A 15,102-nucleotide genomic window follows, 5' to 3' on the forward strand; every position below is an offset into this window, starting at 1 on the left:
TGGGAGTTCTAGTCCCACCTTAGCCATGAAGGCCAGCTGGGTGACTTTGAACCAATCACCAGGAGACTGGGAGTTCTAGTCCCACCTTAGCCATGAAGGCCAGCTGGGTGACTTTGAACCAATCACCAGGAGACTGGGAGTTCTAGTCCCACCTTAGCCATGAAGGCCAGCTGGGTGACCTTGAACCAATCACCAGGAGACTGGGAGTTCTAGTCCCACCTTAGCCATGAAGGCCAGCTGGGTGACTTTGAACCAATCACCAGGAGACTGGGAGTTCTAGTCCCACCTTAGCCATGAAGGCCAGCTGGGTGACTTTGAACCAATCACCAGGAGACTGGGAGTTCTAGTCCCACCTTAGCCATGAAGGCCAGCTGGGTGACTTTGAACCAATCACCAGGAGACTGGGAGTTCTAGTCCCACCTTAGCCATGAAGGCCAGCTGGGTGACCTTGAACCAATCACCAGGAGACTGGGAGTTCTAGTCCCACCTTAGCCATGAAGGCCAGCTGGGTGACTTTGAACCAATCACCAGGAGACTGGGAGTTCTAGTCCCACCTTAGCCATGAAGGCCAGCTGGGTGACTTTGAACCAATCACCAGGAGACTGGGAGTTCTAGTCCCACCTTAGCCATGAAGGCCAGCTGGGTGACTTTGAACCAATCACCAGGAGACTGGGAGTTCTAGTCCCACCTTAGCCATGAAGGCCAGCTGGGTGACCTTGAACCAATCACCAGGAGACTGGGAGTTCTAGTCCCACCTTAGCCATGAAGGCCAGCTGGGTGACTTTGAACCAATCACCAGGAGACTGGGAGTTCTAGTCCCACCTTAGCCATGAAGGCCAGCTGGGTGACTTTGAGCCAGTCCCTCTCTCTCAGCCCAACCTACCTTGCAGGATTGTTGTCGTGGGAAAAATAGGGGGAGGAAAGCACATTAGGTATGTTTGCCGTCTTCAGTTACTTATAAAAATAATAAAATTGAGGAAGGAAGGAAGGAAGGAGAAAGAAGGGGAGAAGGAAGGCAGTGTTGTGGTCGAGCAGCGGCCGGCCGAGCTGTTGGTGGACTCTGACAGCTCAGACCATTGTGGGACTGCCCTGGAGGCTGAGGAAGACTCTGGGGGGTGTTCGGAGTCAGAGCAGGGACTAAAGAGGCCTGTTGGCCACCAGGTGGCGTCTGAGTCAGGGAGCAGTGAGGAGGAACAGAGGGAGGCTGCATAGGGCTGCGAGGAGGAGGGAGCCGCTTTGGAAAAAGACTCCCAGAAGGAAACAGGAACAGGCGGCGACTGATTGACCCCTCCCGGAGAGCTTATAGGTGGGGCGACGGGAGGGGAATTTTGCAGGAAACAACAATTTACTGATCCAGCCGTAGAGAAAGATTGGGAGACTTCCGTGAGTTCAGGCCTTGTTTCGTAGAGATCGCTTTCTGGGCTCCCAGCCAAGGGGTTGCTTATCTCCCTCCTTAGTTGTGGCAGACAGCCAAGTCTGCGGCCGTATATATTGTAGAGGCTTGGGACAGAACAGGAAGGAAGGAAGGAGAAAGAAGAGGGGGGAAAAGAAGGAGAAAGCAGGAAAGAAGGAAGGTAGGAAGGAGAAAGAAGGGGAGAAGAAAGGAAGGAAGGAAGGAAGGAGAAAGAAGGAAAGAAGGAAGGAGAAAGAAGGGGAGAAGGACAGGAGAAAGGAGAAAGAAGGGGGGAAGGAAAGGAGGAAGGAAGAGAAGCGAGGGAGGGAGGAAGTGGGAAAAGAAGAGAAGAGAAAAAAACAGATTTCGGCCAATCCCATCGGTGGCATTTCCCTGCAACTGACCTCCAAGCTATCATCGGCATTCACAATCCAGCAGTCGGACCAGGTCGCAGCTCCCAGAAACACGGTGGAGAGCAGAGCCAGGAAGAAACACACCAGCTGTAAAGCGGCGGCTGCCATTTGCAGAACTGCAGGGAACCAAAATAAAGCTTTAGTTTGATTTTTTTTTAAAAAAAAAACATCATTACTTTTTTCCCCCTTTTTCCTATGGCTGAGGAATACAGGTCAGTAAAACGAAAGAAAGAAAAAAGAAAGAAAGAGGAGAGAGACAGAGACAGAGAGAAAGAAAGAGAAAAAGAAAGAAAAGAGAAAGAGTGAAGAAATAAAGAAGAGAGAGAGAGAGGAAAAAAGAAAGAAAGAGGAGAGAGACAGAGAGAAAGAAAGAGAAAAAGAAAGAATGGAGAAATAAAGAAAAAGGAGAGAGAGAGGAAAAAAGAAAGAAAGAGAAAGAGGGAAGGGAAGAAAGGAAGGAAGATATTACTAATGGAATTTTGAAACAAGCACTGAAAAGCCAAAACCAACTAAAAATAAAAATAAGATGGAATATATATTAAAATAGCATTCTAGTATCCTTCCTTCCTCCCTCCTTTTTTCTTCAGTTCCCCTGGCGACCAGCTTAAAATCTTGAATAGAATAGAATATAGAATATAGAATAAAATAGAATAGAATATTGGAATGAAGAATAGAATAGAGTAGAGTAGAGTAGAGTAGAGTAGAGTAGAGTAGAATAGAATAGAGTAGAGTAGAGTAGAGTAGAATAGAATAGAATAGAATAGAATAGAATAACAGAGTTGGAAGGGACCTTGGAGGTCTTCTAGTCTAACCCCCTGCCTAGACAGGAAACCTGACACCGTTTCAGACAAATGGATACCCAACATCTTCTTAAAGACTTCCAGTGGAAGTTTTCTTCTTAAAAAACATGGAGGAAGTTTCCCCCCCCCCTCCCGGTCTACCTTTCCCAAACCTCACCACCTTTGATCATTGCAGATCTGGTGTGTCTCACTTTGTGACACGTTCTCACAACAGCCGGGCTGGCACCAAGCTTGTGGTTTTGCATGCCTTACGTCCGTCTGTCCATCCGTCCCCCCCCCCAACCTGCCTTTTGCACGAGGGAGGCCCTCTCTGCCTCTTACTCACACTGAAAAAGAAAAAAAAGAGAAATAAAAATATTTACCTGGACAACGGACGGATGGACGGGTGGACGGTCGGAGGAACCGCTCCGGTTTGTGGAAGCAAAGCTACCTGGAGACCGTAACCCCCCCCCCAAAAAAAATTGGGTTCTCAATCAAATGCAATATTTTATGAATCAGGAGTAAGATTTGGGCCGGGAAAACGGGCTTGGGAGGAAAAGAAATCAATCCGCCTCGATTTCCGAATCCACTCCGTGATGGAAAATGATTGGGAGGGGGGATTAAAATGCTGCTTTTTTATGTCGGTCCGGCTCTGGGATTGAACTTGGGACGGGGAGCTTTTCCTGGCAATTAAAAGGCTTACGGGTCAGGGAGCAGCAAGGTGGACGTTGACATCTTCAAAAGCCTGGCACTGAAAATGTAACCCCCAGCCCAGTGGTTGTTCTTTGAAGGCCCAAGGGGTGGGGGTGGGGTGAGTGGGGGGCATTATTAATTATTCCAGTTAATTTGTCTCAAAAATAATAATAAGAGCGAGGGTGGGAGGTGTCCCTCCTGTGGGAAATGGAGGGTTTTGGAGAGCGAATGCGTGGCTGGCTGCAAACCTTTTCCCTCCCTCCCTCCCTTTGTTTCTTCCTTCCTTTCTTACTCTTCCCGTCTCTCCTTGCTTCCTTCCTTTTCTATCCTCTCCTTCCCTTCTCTATCTCCTTCCTTCCTTTTCTATTCTCTTCCTTCTTTCCTTTCCTTCCTTCCTTCCTTTCTACCCTCCCCTTCCCTTCTTTCCTTCCCTTCCTTCCTTTTCTACTCTCTCCTTCCCTTCGTTATCTGCTTCCTCCCTCCCTTTTCTATCCTCTCCCTTCTCTTCCTTCTTTCCTTTCCTTCCTTCCTTTTCTACCCTCCCCTCCCCTTCCTTCCTTCCCTTCTTTTTCTACCCTCCCCTGCCCTTCTCTATCTCCTTCTTTCCTTCCTTCCTTCCACCTTCCCTCCCTCCCTACTTCCTTTCCTCCCCTTCTATCTCCTTCCTTCTTTCCTTCCTTCCTTCCACCTTCCCTCCCTCCCTACCTCCTTCCTTTCCTTCTTTTTCTACCCCCCTCCCCTTCTCTCTATCTCCATCCTTCCTTCCTTCCCTCCCTCCATACTTCCTTTCCTTCCTTCTTTTTCTACCCTCCTCTTCTCCTTCCTTCCTTCCTCTCCTTCTTTTTCTACCCTCCCCTTCTATCTCCTTCCTTCCTTCTTTCCTTCCTTCCACCTTCCCTCCCTCCCTACTTCCTTTCCTTCCTTCTTTTTCTACCCTCCCCTTCTACCTCCTTCCTTCCTTCTTTCCTTCCTTCCTTCCACCTTCCCTCCCTCCCTCCCTCCTTCCTTTCCTTCTTTTTCTACCCCCTCCCCTTCTCTCTATCTCCATCCTTCCTTCCTTCCCTCCCTCCCTCCCTCCCTACTTCCTTTCCTTCCTTCTTTTTCTACCCTCTTCTCCTTCCTTCCTTCCTCTCCTTCTTTTTCTACCCTCCCCTTCTATCTCCATCCTTCCTTCTTTCCTTCCTTCTTTCTTCCCTTCATTCCTCCTTCCCACCTTTGCAACTTTGAAAGGTCACTAAAACCAACTGTTGTATGTCGAGGACTCCCTGTATCTTGAAAGAGGACATAAAGGATCTCCAAATGTTACTCCTTGACTGATGGAAACTATTTCCATCCCCTTTTCCCTTAAAAAAAAATCACAATATGATGTTGCGAAGATGCCCAAGGCCGCTTTGTGGTACCCACAGGAGAATTTGAGCTTCACTCTTGCAGAAAATGTTCTTCTTTTAGAGAGAAAAAGGCCTGGATTAGCCCAGCAAAATCCCAGCTGGATGCAGGGAAAACCACAGGAGGACATTCCACTCCAGCTGTTTCTTTACAGCATCAATTTGTGCAGAAAAATTAGATTAATGAGTGTTTCCTGTAAAAAAAACTTTAAAAAGGGATTTGCGTTGAACTACCAAATTTGAAGAGCTCAACTGCAGCGTTGCTGAGTCAGGATTCTCTGCTACTGAATCCCAGGAACAGAAAAACAAAGCTGGAAGGGACCTTGGAGGTCTTCTAGTCTGACCCCCTGCTCAAGCAGGAGACCCTAGACCATTTCAATCAATCAGAATAGAGATGGAAGGGGCCTTGGAGGTTTTTTAGTCTGACCCCCTGCTCAAGCAGGAGACTTCAGACCATTTCAATCAATCAGAATAGAGTTGGAAGGGACCTTGGAGGTCTTCTAGTCCAGCCCCCTGCTCAGGCAGGAGATCCTAGAAGACCATTTCAATCAATCAATCAGAATAGAGCAGGAAGGGACCTTGGAGGTCTTCTAGTCTGACCCCCTGCTGAAGCAGGAGACTTCAGACCATTTCAATCAATCAGAATAGAGCTGGAAGGGACCCTGGAGGTCTTTTAGTCTGACCCCCTGCTCAAGCAGGAGACCCTAGACCATTTCAATCAATCAATCAATCAGAATAGAGCTGGAAGGGACCTTGGAGGTCTTCTGGTCCAGCCCCCTGCTCAAGCAGGAGACCCTAGCCTAGACCATTTCAATCAATCAATCAATCAGAATAGAGTTGGAAGGGACCTTGGGGGTCTTCTAGTCTGACCCCCTGCTCAAACAGGAGACTTCAGACCATTTCAATCAGAATAGAGTTGGAAGGGACTTCAGAGGTCTTCTAGTCTGACCCCCTGCTCAAGCAGGAGACTTCAGACCATTTCAATCAATCAGAATAGAGCTGGAAGGGACCTCGGAGGTCTTCTAGTCTGACCCCCTGCTCAAGCAGGAGACTTCAGACCATTTCAATCAATCAGAATAGAGCTGGAAGGGACCTTGGAGGTCTTCTAGACCAACCTCCTGCTCAAGCAGGACACCCTCAAATAGTACAAAGCAACAGAATCCAAGAACGTATTTACCGATTTATTTTACAAAAAAGGAGAACATCATTTTGTCAAAAACAGAATCAGGCGCCCAATATAATAATAATAATAATAATAACAATAATGTTAAAAAGCAGCTTTATTCTACCAAAACGAGCTTTTCCTTCTCTTCCTTTCGCTTTCCCAAAACGAGACGGACTGAATGTTGGAAAACTGGATGGTGATTATTATCATTATTTTTTGGTAAAATTATTTAAAGCCCGCTTTGGGCTTCCCACGTCGGAGGGTTCGATTATACGCATTGGTTACCCCTTTTTACGGGAAGCCTAAAAATGGAAAAAGAAAGGAGGAGAAAAAAAACAGAAAGGGGAGAGGGGGGGAAACCAAGAGGCCGATTAGTTGCCAAACTATCAACGCAAGGAAAGCTGTGTGTAGTTTGTGTGTTTGGGCAGCCTTGCGTGAGAGATTTTATTTCGCGGATGCCAATTTTGCAATTTAAAAAACATATTTTTTTGCAAAGCCGGGTTCAGGAATTGGGAAGGCCGCCCTCGTCCCCCCCCCGGCCCCGCCCTATGCAAAAAAAAAAAGCAACCCTGAGACTTGTAGAAATGGGAAGGGCCACCCAGAGGCCATCTAGCCTGACCCCACACCACCACAACCACCCCCGCCTTGAGAACGGCGCGCGTTTCTCCACATCCAGCCTCCTCCTTCGGGAAACGAGGTCGCCGGGAAAAGATCCAAGCGGAAAGGGAAGCTTAGACGTACTCTCTCGTGGCGGTTGTCGACGGTTGAGATTGTCGGTAATACTGCTGCCCCCTCCTTTCTTCCGGTTTGGGGCAGGAGCAGCTGAGGAAGCTGCCCCCCAGGATTAGCAAACAGGCCGCCGACCAGCCCACGAAGAGAGCGGGTCCGAATTCGTACCTGGAAGAAACCAAGTTTGTTATAAAGATCAGAATGCGGTTTCTAACGAGGATTCGTATCGGAGGGAAGATTCAGCCGGATCGGCCTGGTTTGAGAAAACCGGTTAACTTGGATGCTGGTTAGCACAATGCTGGTTAGTTAGCAAATTTGGATGGCTTGTTTGACTAATGAGAAACCTAACTGGGTTCCGGTAGAAACGAATGACGGATAGTTCTCGGATTCACTTAGTGACTGTTCGATTTACGACGACGCTGAAAAAAGGGAGTTTTCACACTTACGATCACTACAGCATCCCGGTGGTCAGGTGATCAAAATTCTGGGCAACTGACTCGTGTTTACGACGGGCGCAGTGGTCCCACGATCCCCTTTTTATGACCTTTGGACCAGCCAAGTCAATGGGGAAGCCGGTTTCACTTAACAACCGTGTGAGTAATTTAACAACCGTGGCGATTCACTTAGCAACCGAGGCAAGATGGTGAGCCAAACTCACTTAACGAATGTCTCGCTTAGCAACAGAAATGCTGGGCTCTGTTGCGGTCGTAAGTCGAGGACTAAGTGCCTCGTTCTCTGATTTTCAAGGCTAACATGCTCTTGAAAATGGAGGCTCTACTCCGGGAAGCGAAGCAGCTGGCCTTCCACTGTATTTTGGCTGGATTTTTCCAAATCAACCTTCATTCTTCAGATAATTAATCTTCCAGAAAATATAATTTTAGAGTTTTTTGAGGTGGAGGATATATATTTATTTTTTCTTGGTGGTGTTTTTTATGTATTTATTTTCAAAAAAGAAACTCGGGGCACTGAAATTCGAAATGAGGAGCGGGTAGGAACTGCGATCCGGATGGATGACCTCAAGGGACCCATACTCACTTGGCATTCAGGGGGGTGCTGGGATTGAAAAAGTCGTGCGTCACCCGGGATGCGTACCATGAAACGGCCCCGGCTGTGCACAGGCCTGGAAGAGAATAAAATGAAATGAAATAAAGGGGTCAGGGGGAAATTACAGGTAGTCCTCGAGTTACGACCATAACTGAGGCCACAATTGACGTTGTTAACTGAAGCATTTGTTAAGGGAATTTTGCCCCATTTTATGTCTCAGCACCCTTATTTCTTCCTCCCTCTCTCTTACTTTCTCTCCTTCCTTTTCTCCTTTGTTCTTCCATCTTCCCCTTCCGTCCTTCCCTATCTATTTTTCTTTCTTTCTTTCTTTCTTTCTTTCTTTCTTTCTTTCTTTCTTTTTCTTTCTTTCTTTCTTTCCTTCTCTTTTATTATTTTTCTTTTTTGATTGCATGCTTCTTATCTTTCTTTGTTTGTTTCTCCTTCCTTCCTTCTTTCTTTCCCTCCTTCTTTCTTTCTTTCCTTCCTTCCTTCTTTCCTTTCTTCCTTCTTTCCTTTCTTTCCTTCTTTCCTTCCTTCTTTTATTTCTTCCTTCTTTCCCTTCTTTCTTCCTTCCTTCCTTCTTTCCTTTCTTTCCTTCCTTCTTTCTTCCTTCCTTCTTTCTTTCCTTTCTTCTTTCTTTCCCTCCTTTCTTTCTTTCTTTCTTTCTTTCTTTCTTTCTTTCCTTCCTTCTTTCTTTCTGTCCTTCCTTCTTTCCTCCCCCCCTGTCCTTCTCCATCCAGCAGCACAATTCCTCCAAACACTCCCACAAGAGGAATTTTGTTCCCTGTTTCACCTTCATCTCTGACCAGAATGTGGCTGCCAGTCCTCCCTCTTAAAAGAATTCCATAATATCTTTATTTTGGCCTCTGACCAGCACCGAGTAAAATCATGAGATCAACGGACAATGTTTTGTTCCTTTCCTCCCCTCCTCCCTCCCCCCATCTCCATCCTTCCTTCCCTTCCCTCCCTTTCCTTTCCTTTCGCCTTTGTCCCTCTCCTTCCTTCCTTCCTTCCTTCCCTTCCCCAGCTTTTGTTTCTTCCTTCTTTCCTCCTTCTCTCCCTCCCTTCTTCTCTACCTTTCCTTTCCCTTTTTATCTTCCTTCCCTTCCTTTCCCTTCCCTATTCCTTCTTTCCTTTCGCCTCTGTCCCTCTCCTTCCTTCCTTCCCTTCCCCTTTTGTTTCTTTCCTCCTTCTTTCCTCACTTCCTCCTCTCCTTCCCTCCCTCCTGCTCTACCTTTCCTTTTGCCTCTGTTCCTCTCCTTCCTTCCTTCCTTCCTTCCTTCCTTCCTTCCTCCTTTCGTTTCCCTTTTGTTTGTTCCTTCTTTCTTTACTACCTCCTCTCCTTCCCTCCCTCCCTCCCTCCCTTCTTCTCTAACTTTCCTTTCCCTTTTTATCTTCCTTTCCCTTCCCTTCTCTTTTTTCTCCCCCTTTCCCTCTTCCTTTTCCTTTCTCTCCTTCCCTCCCAGTTCTTCTCCTTTGCTCCTTTCTTTTCCCCTCTTTCAGTCTCTTTCTCTCTGTGTCTTTTTCTTTTCCTCTCCTCATTTCTTCCTCCAATTCATTTTCAGGCTGGCTATCTTTTTTTTTTCTTAAGCGCCCCCCCCTCCCCCCATTTTTCCTTACCAGCCAGGAGGAAAAGGACGCCTCCTAAAACTGCGATCCAGCTTTTGGCCACGGGGTTCTGTTCTCCCACTTTGGTACATTTCATGCCAATGACGCTGACAACCGTCCCCAGGAAACCCAGCAGTATGGAGACCACCATCAAGGCCCGAGACGTCTGGATGTGAGCTGCAAGACAAAGCACCATTGAGTCACGTGCAGCTCTCAAAGCAACAAGAACTTGCAGGGAGAATCCGTACAGATGGTCCTCAACTTACAAACGCAACTGAGCCCCAACACTTCCACCGCTAAGTGGGACAGTTCTATAAGTGAGTTTTCTTCGCCCTGTTTTTACGAACTTTCCTGCCCTGGTTGTTAAGCGAATCCCTGCGGTCCTCAAGTGAGTCCCACAGTTGTTAAGCGAATCTGGCTTCCTCCTTTGACTATACCGGTCAGAAGGTCGCAAAATGGATCACGTGACCTCCCCTGGACGCTGCGACCGTCATAAATAGGAGTCAGCTGCTGGACGTCTGAACTTAAATCACGCGACCCTTAGGACACTGCGACGGTCGTAAGTGTGAATAACAGTCCTAAATTAGGCATGCCATGGTGATGGGCGGTATAGAAATTTAGGGAAAATAAAATAGAAATAAACAAATACAACATAAATATTCCCCAATCCCATTTTTAAAGGATTATCCTGGTAAATTTTAAAGACTGGGGTTATTTGAAAAATTCCCAGTCTGTCCAAAAGAGGAGACCAGATAAGCAGGGGGTTGGACTAGAAGACCTCCAAGGTCCCTTCCAATTCTATTCTGATCGATCGATTGATTGATATAGTATCTCCTGCTTGAGCAGGGGGCTGGACTAGAAGACCTCTAAGGTCCCTCCCCACTCTGTTCTGATTGATGGATTGAAATGGTCTAGGGTCTCCTGCTTGAGCAGAGGGCTGGACTAGAAGATCTCTAAGGTCCCTTCCAACTCTGTTCTGATTGATGGATTGAAATGGTCCGGGGTCTCCTGCTTGAGCAGGGGGTTGGACTAGAAGACCTCTAAGGTCCCTTCCAACTCTGTTCTGATTGATGGATTGAAATGGTCCGGGGTCTCCTGCTTGAGCAGGGGGTTGGACTAGAAGACCTCCAAGGTCCCTTCCAGCTCTATTCTGATCCTTGGATTGATTTTCCCCCCCAATCTGGCAGCCAAACCAGGAGAGAGAGACCACCAAACCTTCTTCAAAACCTATCCCCCTTATTTTGGCAAACGCTTGCAGGCATCCCTGCCCCTTGCCCCTCGCCCCTCACCCCCACCCACGCCATTCCTTTTCCACACCACTCCTTTCCCTCCTAGCTGGGCAGGAATCCACACAAACGAAAACATTTTCGGGGGGGGGGGGAGAGAAAAAAAAACAGAAATGCAAAAACCGAAAAAAACCCAGGCTGAAATCTCAGCCTTCGGAGCACAGAAGAAAACACACCTCATCCCTCCAGTCCACCCCCAGCCCCCCAAAAAGCTGGATTTCGAGATGAGAAAGTTTCACCCGTGGGGTGGCTGCCTTCCCACTACCTGGGTCCCAGAAAGAAAGGAAAGAGGGAAGAAAGAAGAAAAAGAAAGGGAGGAGGGAAGGAAGGAAAAGAAAGAAAGGAAGGAAGGAAGAGAAAGAAAGAGGCAGGATGGAAGGAAAGGAGGAAGGAAGAAAAGAAGGAAAAATGGAAGGAAGGAAGAGAAAGAAAGAATGAAAAAGAAAGAGGCAGGAAGGAAGGAAGAGAAAGGAAGGAAGGAGGAAAAAGGAAGGAAGGGAGAAAGAAAAAGAAAGGAAGGAAGAAAGAAAGCCAGAGATCTGCTCCACCCTTCCTTCCTTCCTTTTGTCCCTTCCCTGCTCCAGTCGTGAGCCACGGGTGCCTTTCTTTTTGGTAACTTGCGTGGCTAGCCTGAGTCCATTCCCACGACCCGGGTTCCCCCCCAACACACACACACACACAACTCAGAAACGGGGAGAAACTTGCAGAGATCTCCCTCTCCCTTCCCTGCCCCAGTCGCGAGCCACGGGTGCGTTTCTTTTGGGGGCATCGCGCGTGGGTCCGTTCCCACGACACGGGTTGCCCCCCAACACACACACACAACTCAGAAACGGGGAGAAACTTGCAGAGATCTCCCTCTCCCTTCCCCGCCCCAGTCGCGAGCCACAGGTGCCTTTTTTCTTTTGGGTAACGCGCGCGTGGCTGGCGTGGGTCCGTTCCCACGACCCGGGTTTCCTCCCCCCCACAAAAGTCAGAAACGGGGAGAAACTTCCAGAGATCTCCCTCTCCCTTCCCTGCCCCAGTCGCGAGCCACGGGTGCGTTTCTTTTGGGGGCATCGCGCGTGGGTCCGTTCCCACGACCCGGGTTCCCTCACACACACGCATCAGAAACGGGGAGAAACTTGCAGAGATCTCCCTCTCCCTTCCCTGCCCCAGTCGCGAGCCACGGGTGCCTTTTTTTCTCTTTGGTAACGCGCGCGTGGCTGGCGTGGGTCCGTTCCCACGACCCGGGTTTCCTCCTACCCTCCGCCACAAACCAAACCACAACCGGGGAGACCCTTGGGGAGCTCGGCCTCCCCCTCCCCCGCCCGAGTGCCGGTCCCCGGGCGGCCGTGCCTGGGGGCGTCGCGCGTGGCTGGCGGGGCTGGGTGCCCACGTGCCCGGGGCGCCCCGGGACGCACCGTCGAGCGAGAGGAGGGACTCGTGGAGCTTGCACTGGACCTGGCCGGTGCTCTGGGCGGCGCAGCTCATCCACAGCCCCTCGTAGAGCCCCACGGCCGTGATGATGGCGTCCCCGGCGTACGAGCTCTGCTTCCACTGGGGCAGCGCCGAGGCGCAGATGGAGGCCGCCCAGCCGGCCAGCGCCAAGAAGTAGCCCGCCAGCTGCAGCCCCGCGCTCGCCATCCGGACCCACTGCCCGCCCGCCCGCCGCACCCGCAGCCTTCGCCCTGGCCGGCCCTCCTCGGGGCGGGCTGGCTGGAGGCGGAGGAGGACGGCGGCAGCGGCAGCGGCTGGACGCTCGCCAGGATGGGAGACCACCGGGAGAGGCAGAGGGGGGCGCTCAGCGGCAGCTCGGCAAAGCGTTGGCATGCGCTCGGGAAGCCCCCCCCCCGGAGAATGGGAGCTGTGAGGGGGGGTGCTGAGCGGTGGACCGGAAAAGGGGAGCGTTTGGATGTTCTTGGGGGGACCCCCGGGAGAATGGGAGCTGAGCAGAATGGGGGGAAAATAGGAGCGTTTGGAAGCGCTCGGGAAGAGCCCCCCTAGAGAATGGGAGCTGAGCAGTAGAGGGGAAAATAGGAGCGTTTGGATGCGCTCGGGAAGTGCCCCCCCCCCCCGGGAGAACGGGAGCTGAGCAGTAGAGGGGAAAATAGGAGCGTTTGGATGCGCTCGGGAAGCCCCCTGGGAGAATAGGACCTGGACTCTTGCGAGGACGGGAGACCACTTGGAGAGGCAGAGATGGGAGCTGAGCAGTAGAGGGGAAAATAGGAGCGTTTGGATGCACTCAGGAAGCCCCCCTTCCCCCAAGAATGGGAGCCGGAGACCACGAGGTAGCCAGAGGTGGGTGCTGGGAAAAAGAGGGGTGTTTGGTAAGACCCCCCCCCCGGGGGGGGGTTGTATGTGAGCTGCACTCTTCCCATCCCGTCCCCTGGATGGCTGGTGCACAAAGGCATTCTTGGCCCTCCACGTGCGCTCACACACACACACACACACACAAAACACACAAACACACAACCTCCCCCCCTCTTTGGATCCCCCCCCCAACCAGGCTTTGCTGCCAGAGAGAACCTGAGTTGCATGCTAATGGGGTTAACCTTTGCGCTTGGAAGCAAGGCCCGCATTGTGTCCGAAGAATTGTGGAGGTTGCGTGCCATTTCGCCTGGAATCCGAGTGGGTTGCGCTTGTCAACAAAAAAAGGCATTGACACACAACAGGCTGTTGTCTTCCTGCGAGAAATGCGTGTGCAACTTTTGCAGGGTTTTCTTTTGGGGTGGGGCGTTTTAGGAAGATGCTACGGACTTCTCCAAGAAAACTGGTTTAAATCATCACAAATGCCATCAGTTCAATCCAACTCATGGTGGACTTGCGAGTTCGTTTAGTGTCCGTTTGAAATTATGACGGCACTGAAAAAAGGGGCCGTGTTTCAAACTCACGACTGTGGCAGCAAATTTCCCCGTGATCAACATTCGGTATGCTTGTGCCGTGGGTTCGTATTTACGACGGGTCCAGCGTCCCAGGGAGTCACGCCATCAAAAATTGGGACGCTTGGCCACTGGTTCGTATTTATGACCGACGCAGTGTCCCGGGGAAATCACGCGACAACCCTCCCCCTTTTGCGACCGTCTGCCTATTTGCTTAATAAACGTGTTAGTGATTTTAACAACGGCAGTGGATCGCTGAACAAGGAATGTCGTAAAGTGAAGCCACGCTCACTTAGCGACATCAATGTTGGGCTCCGTTGCGGTCGTAGGGCGAGGACTAGCTGTAGAAGCCGTTGTTCGTGACGGTCCTCTATAGCTAATGAATTAGGATGATTATTAATCCTTGCCGTAAATCCCTGAACACCTCTGGAGTATTTTTATTTTCCGTGTGTTTTTCGTGTGTTTTTCTTGTGTTTTTAAAATACAGAAAAATTACATTTTTCAGAGAGGGAGAAACTTTCAAAGAATGTAAACATTTGCAAAAAAATAAAGACTCTCAAAAGGGAATTGAAACACTCAGAAGGTCCTTCTCCAATGGAACAATCAATGCTACACAGGTAGTCCTCGACTTACAGCTGTTCATTTAATGACCGTTCAAACACTTCATTTAGCAACTGTTCAACGGGACCAAATAAAAGGGACGTAGGACTGTTTTTTCCACACTTATGACCGTTGCAGGATCAAAATCCGGACGCTTGGCGACCGGCTCGTAGTTATGACGGTCGCAGTGTCCTGGGGTCACGTGATCCGCTTTTGCGAACCGGTCGACAGGCGAAGTCAACGAGCAAACCAGATTTAGTTAACAACGGTGTTACTAACTTAACACCTGTAGTGATTCACTTAGCAGCGGTGGCGAGAAAGGTCGTAAAAAGGGGCAAGGTTCACTTAACAACAGCCTCCCTTAGCAAGAGAAAACTTCTGGGGTCCGTTGTGGCCGTAAGCCGAGGACTAAAGCAAATTTCAGCTTGGCTAATTTAACCAACGCAATGATTCACTTAGCAACCGTGACGAGAACAATAAAACGGGCCAAAACTCACCTCGCGAACGTTTCACTTAGCAACCTAAATTGCGGGGCTCAATTGTGCGTGGAACTCGACAGGGAGTCCTTGACTTACGACCCCATTCATTTAGTGGCCATTCGAAGTTACAGCCAGGCCGGGGGAAAAAGGCCGTCCTCGTCCTTACGGCCATTTCAGGGGTCCGGCGGTTGCCCCTCCCTTCAACGGAGTCGATAGGGGAAGCTGGATTCACTTAACGACCAGGTGACGCAGTTCGCCAACGCGGCGATTCGCTTAAGGGCCGTGCCAAAGGGGATGGACGTATGAAGTGGGGCGAATGTGTAAGCCAGGAACGGACAGTGGGCTGCCCCAGCAACGCTGCCCTGCAGTAGTCTAGAGGGGGGGGGGATGCAAATTCCTTTGGGATTCTGGGAACTGTCAACCCCCCCCCCCAAAGAGAGAGGTGGCCGTAAGTGAGAAGCAGCTGACCCGTTAACGAGCCAATTAAGGTGAAATTGGGAGGCCGGACGTGAGCTGATTGCTAATGAGAACGGTTAAATATTTGCAACTCGGAGTATTTCGAGAGTTGCATTACAGCTTTTTTTATTCCCCATCTCTCCCGCTGGGGCAAATGCATGCATTAGCCAGCTTCCCCAATCCTGGTTTGTGGGAGGGGGGGTGAGAAAAAAAA

General features: G+C 49.8%; 2 protein-coding genes across 2 annotated transcripts in view; one reads left to right on the top strand and one right to left on the bottom strand.

The window, feature by feature from the left end:
* C1QC (complement C1q C chain) overlaps positions 1-15,102 on the top strand; it is a 326,718-nt gene that overhangs the window by 43,188 nt on the left and 268,428 nt on the right. The window lies entirely within an intron of this gene.
* Positions 5,926-12,118, bottom strand: CLDN19 (claudin 19; the record flags this gene model as incomplete). Its single annotated transcript, XM_081955074.1, has 5 exons — positions 5,926-6,130; positions 6,570-6,725; positions 7,593-7,677; positions 9,222-9,386; positions 11,896-12,118. 5 exons carry the CDS (start codon positions 12,116-12,118, stop codon positions 6,097-6,099), a joined length of 663 nt encoding a protein of 220 aa, XP_081811200.1. The 3' UTR covers positions 5,926-6,096.

The sequence above is a fragment of the Natrix helvetica genome (genome assembly GCF_964273705.1).
Source record: "Natrix helvetica genome assembly, chromosome: 5".
Taxonomy (NCBI): domain Eukaryota; kingdom Metazoa; phylum Chordata; class Lepidosauria; order Squamata; family Natricidae; genus Natrix; species Natrix helvetica.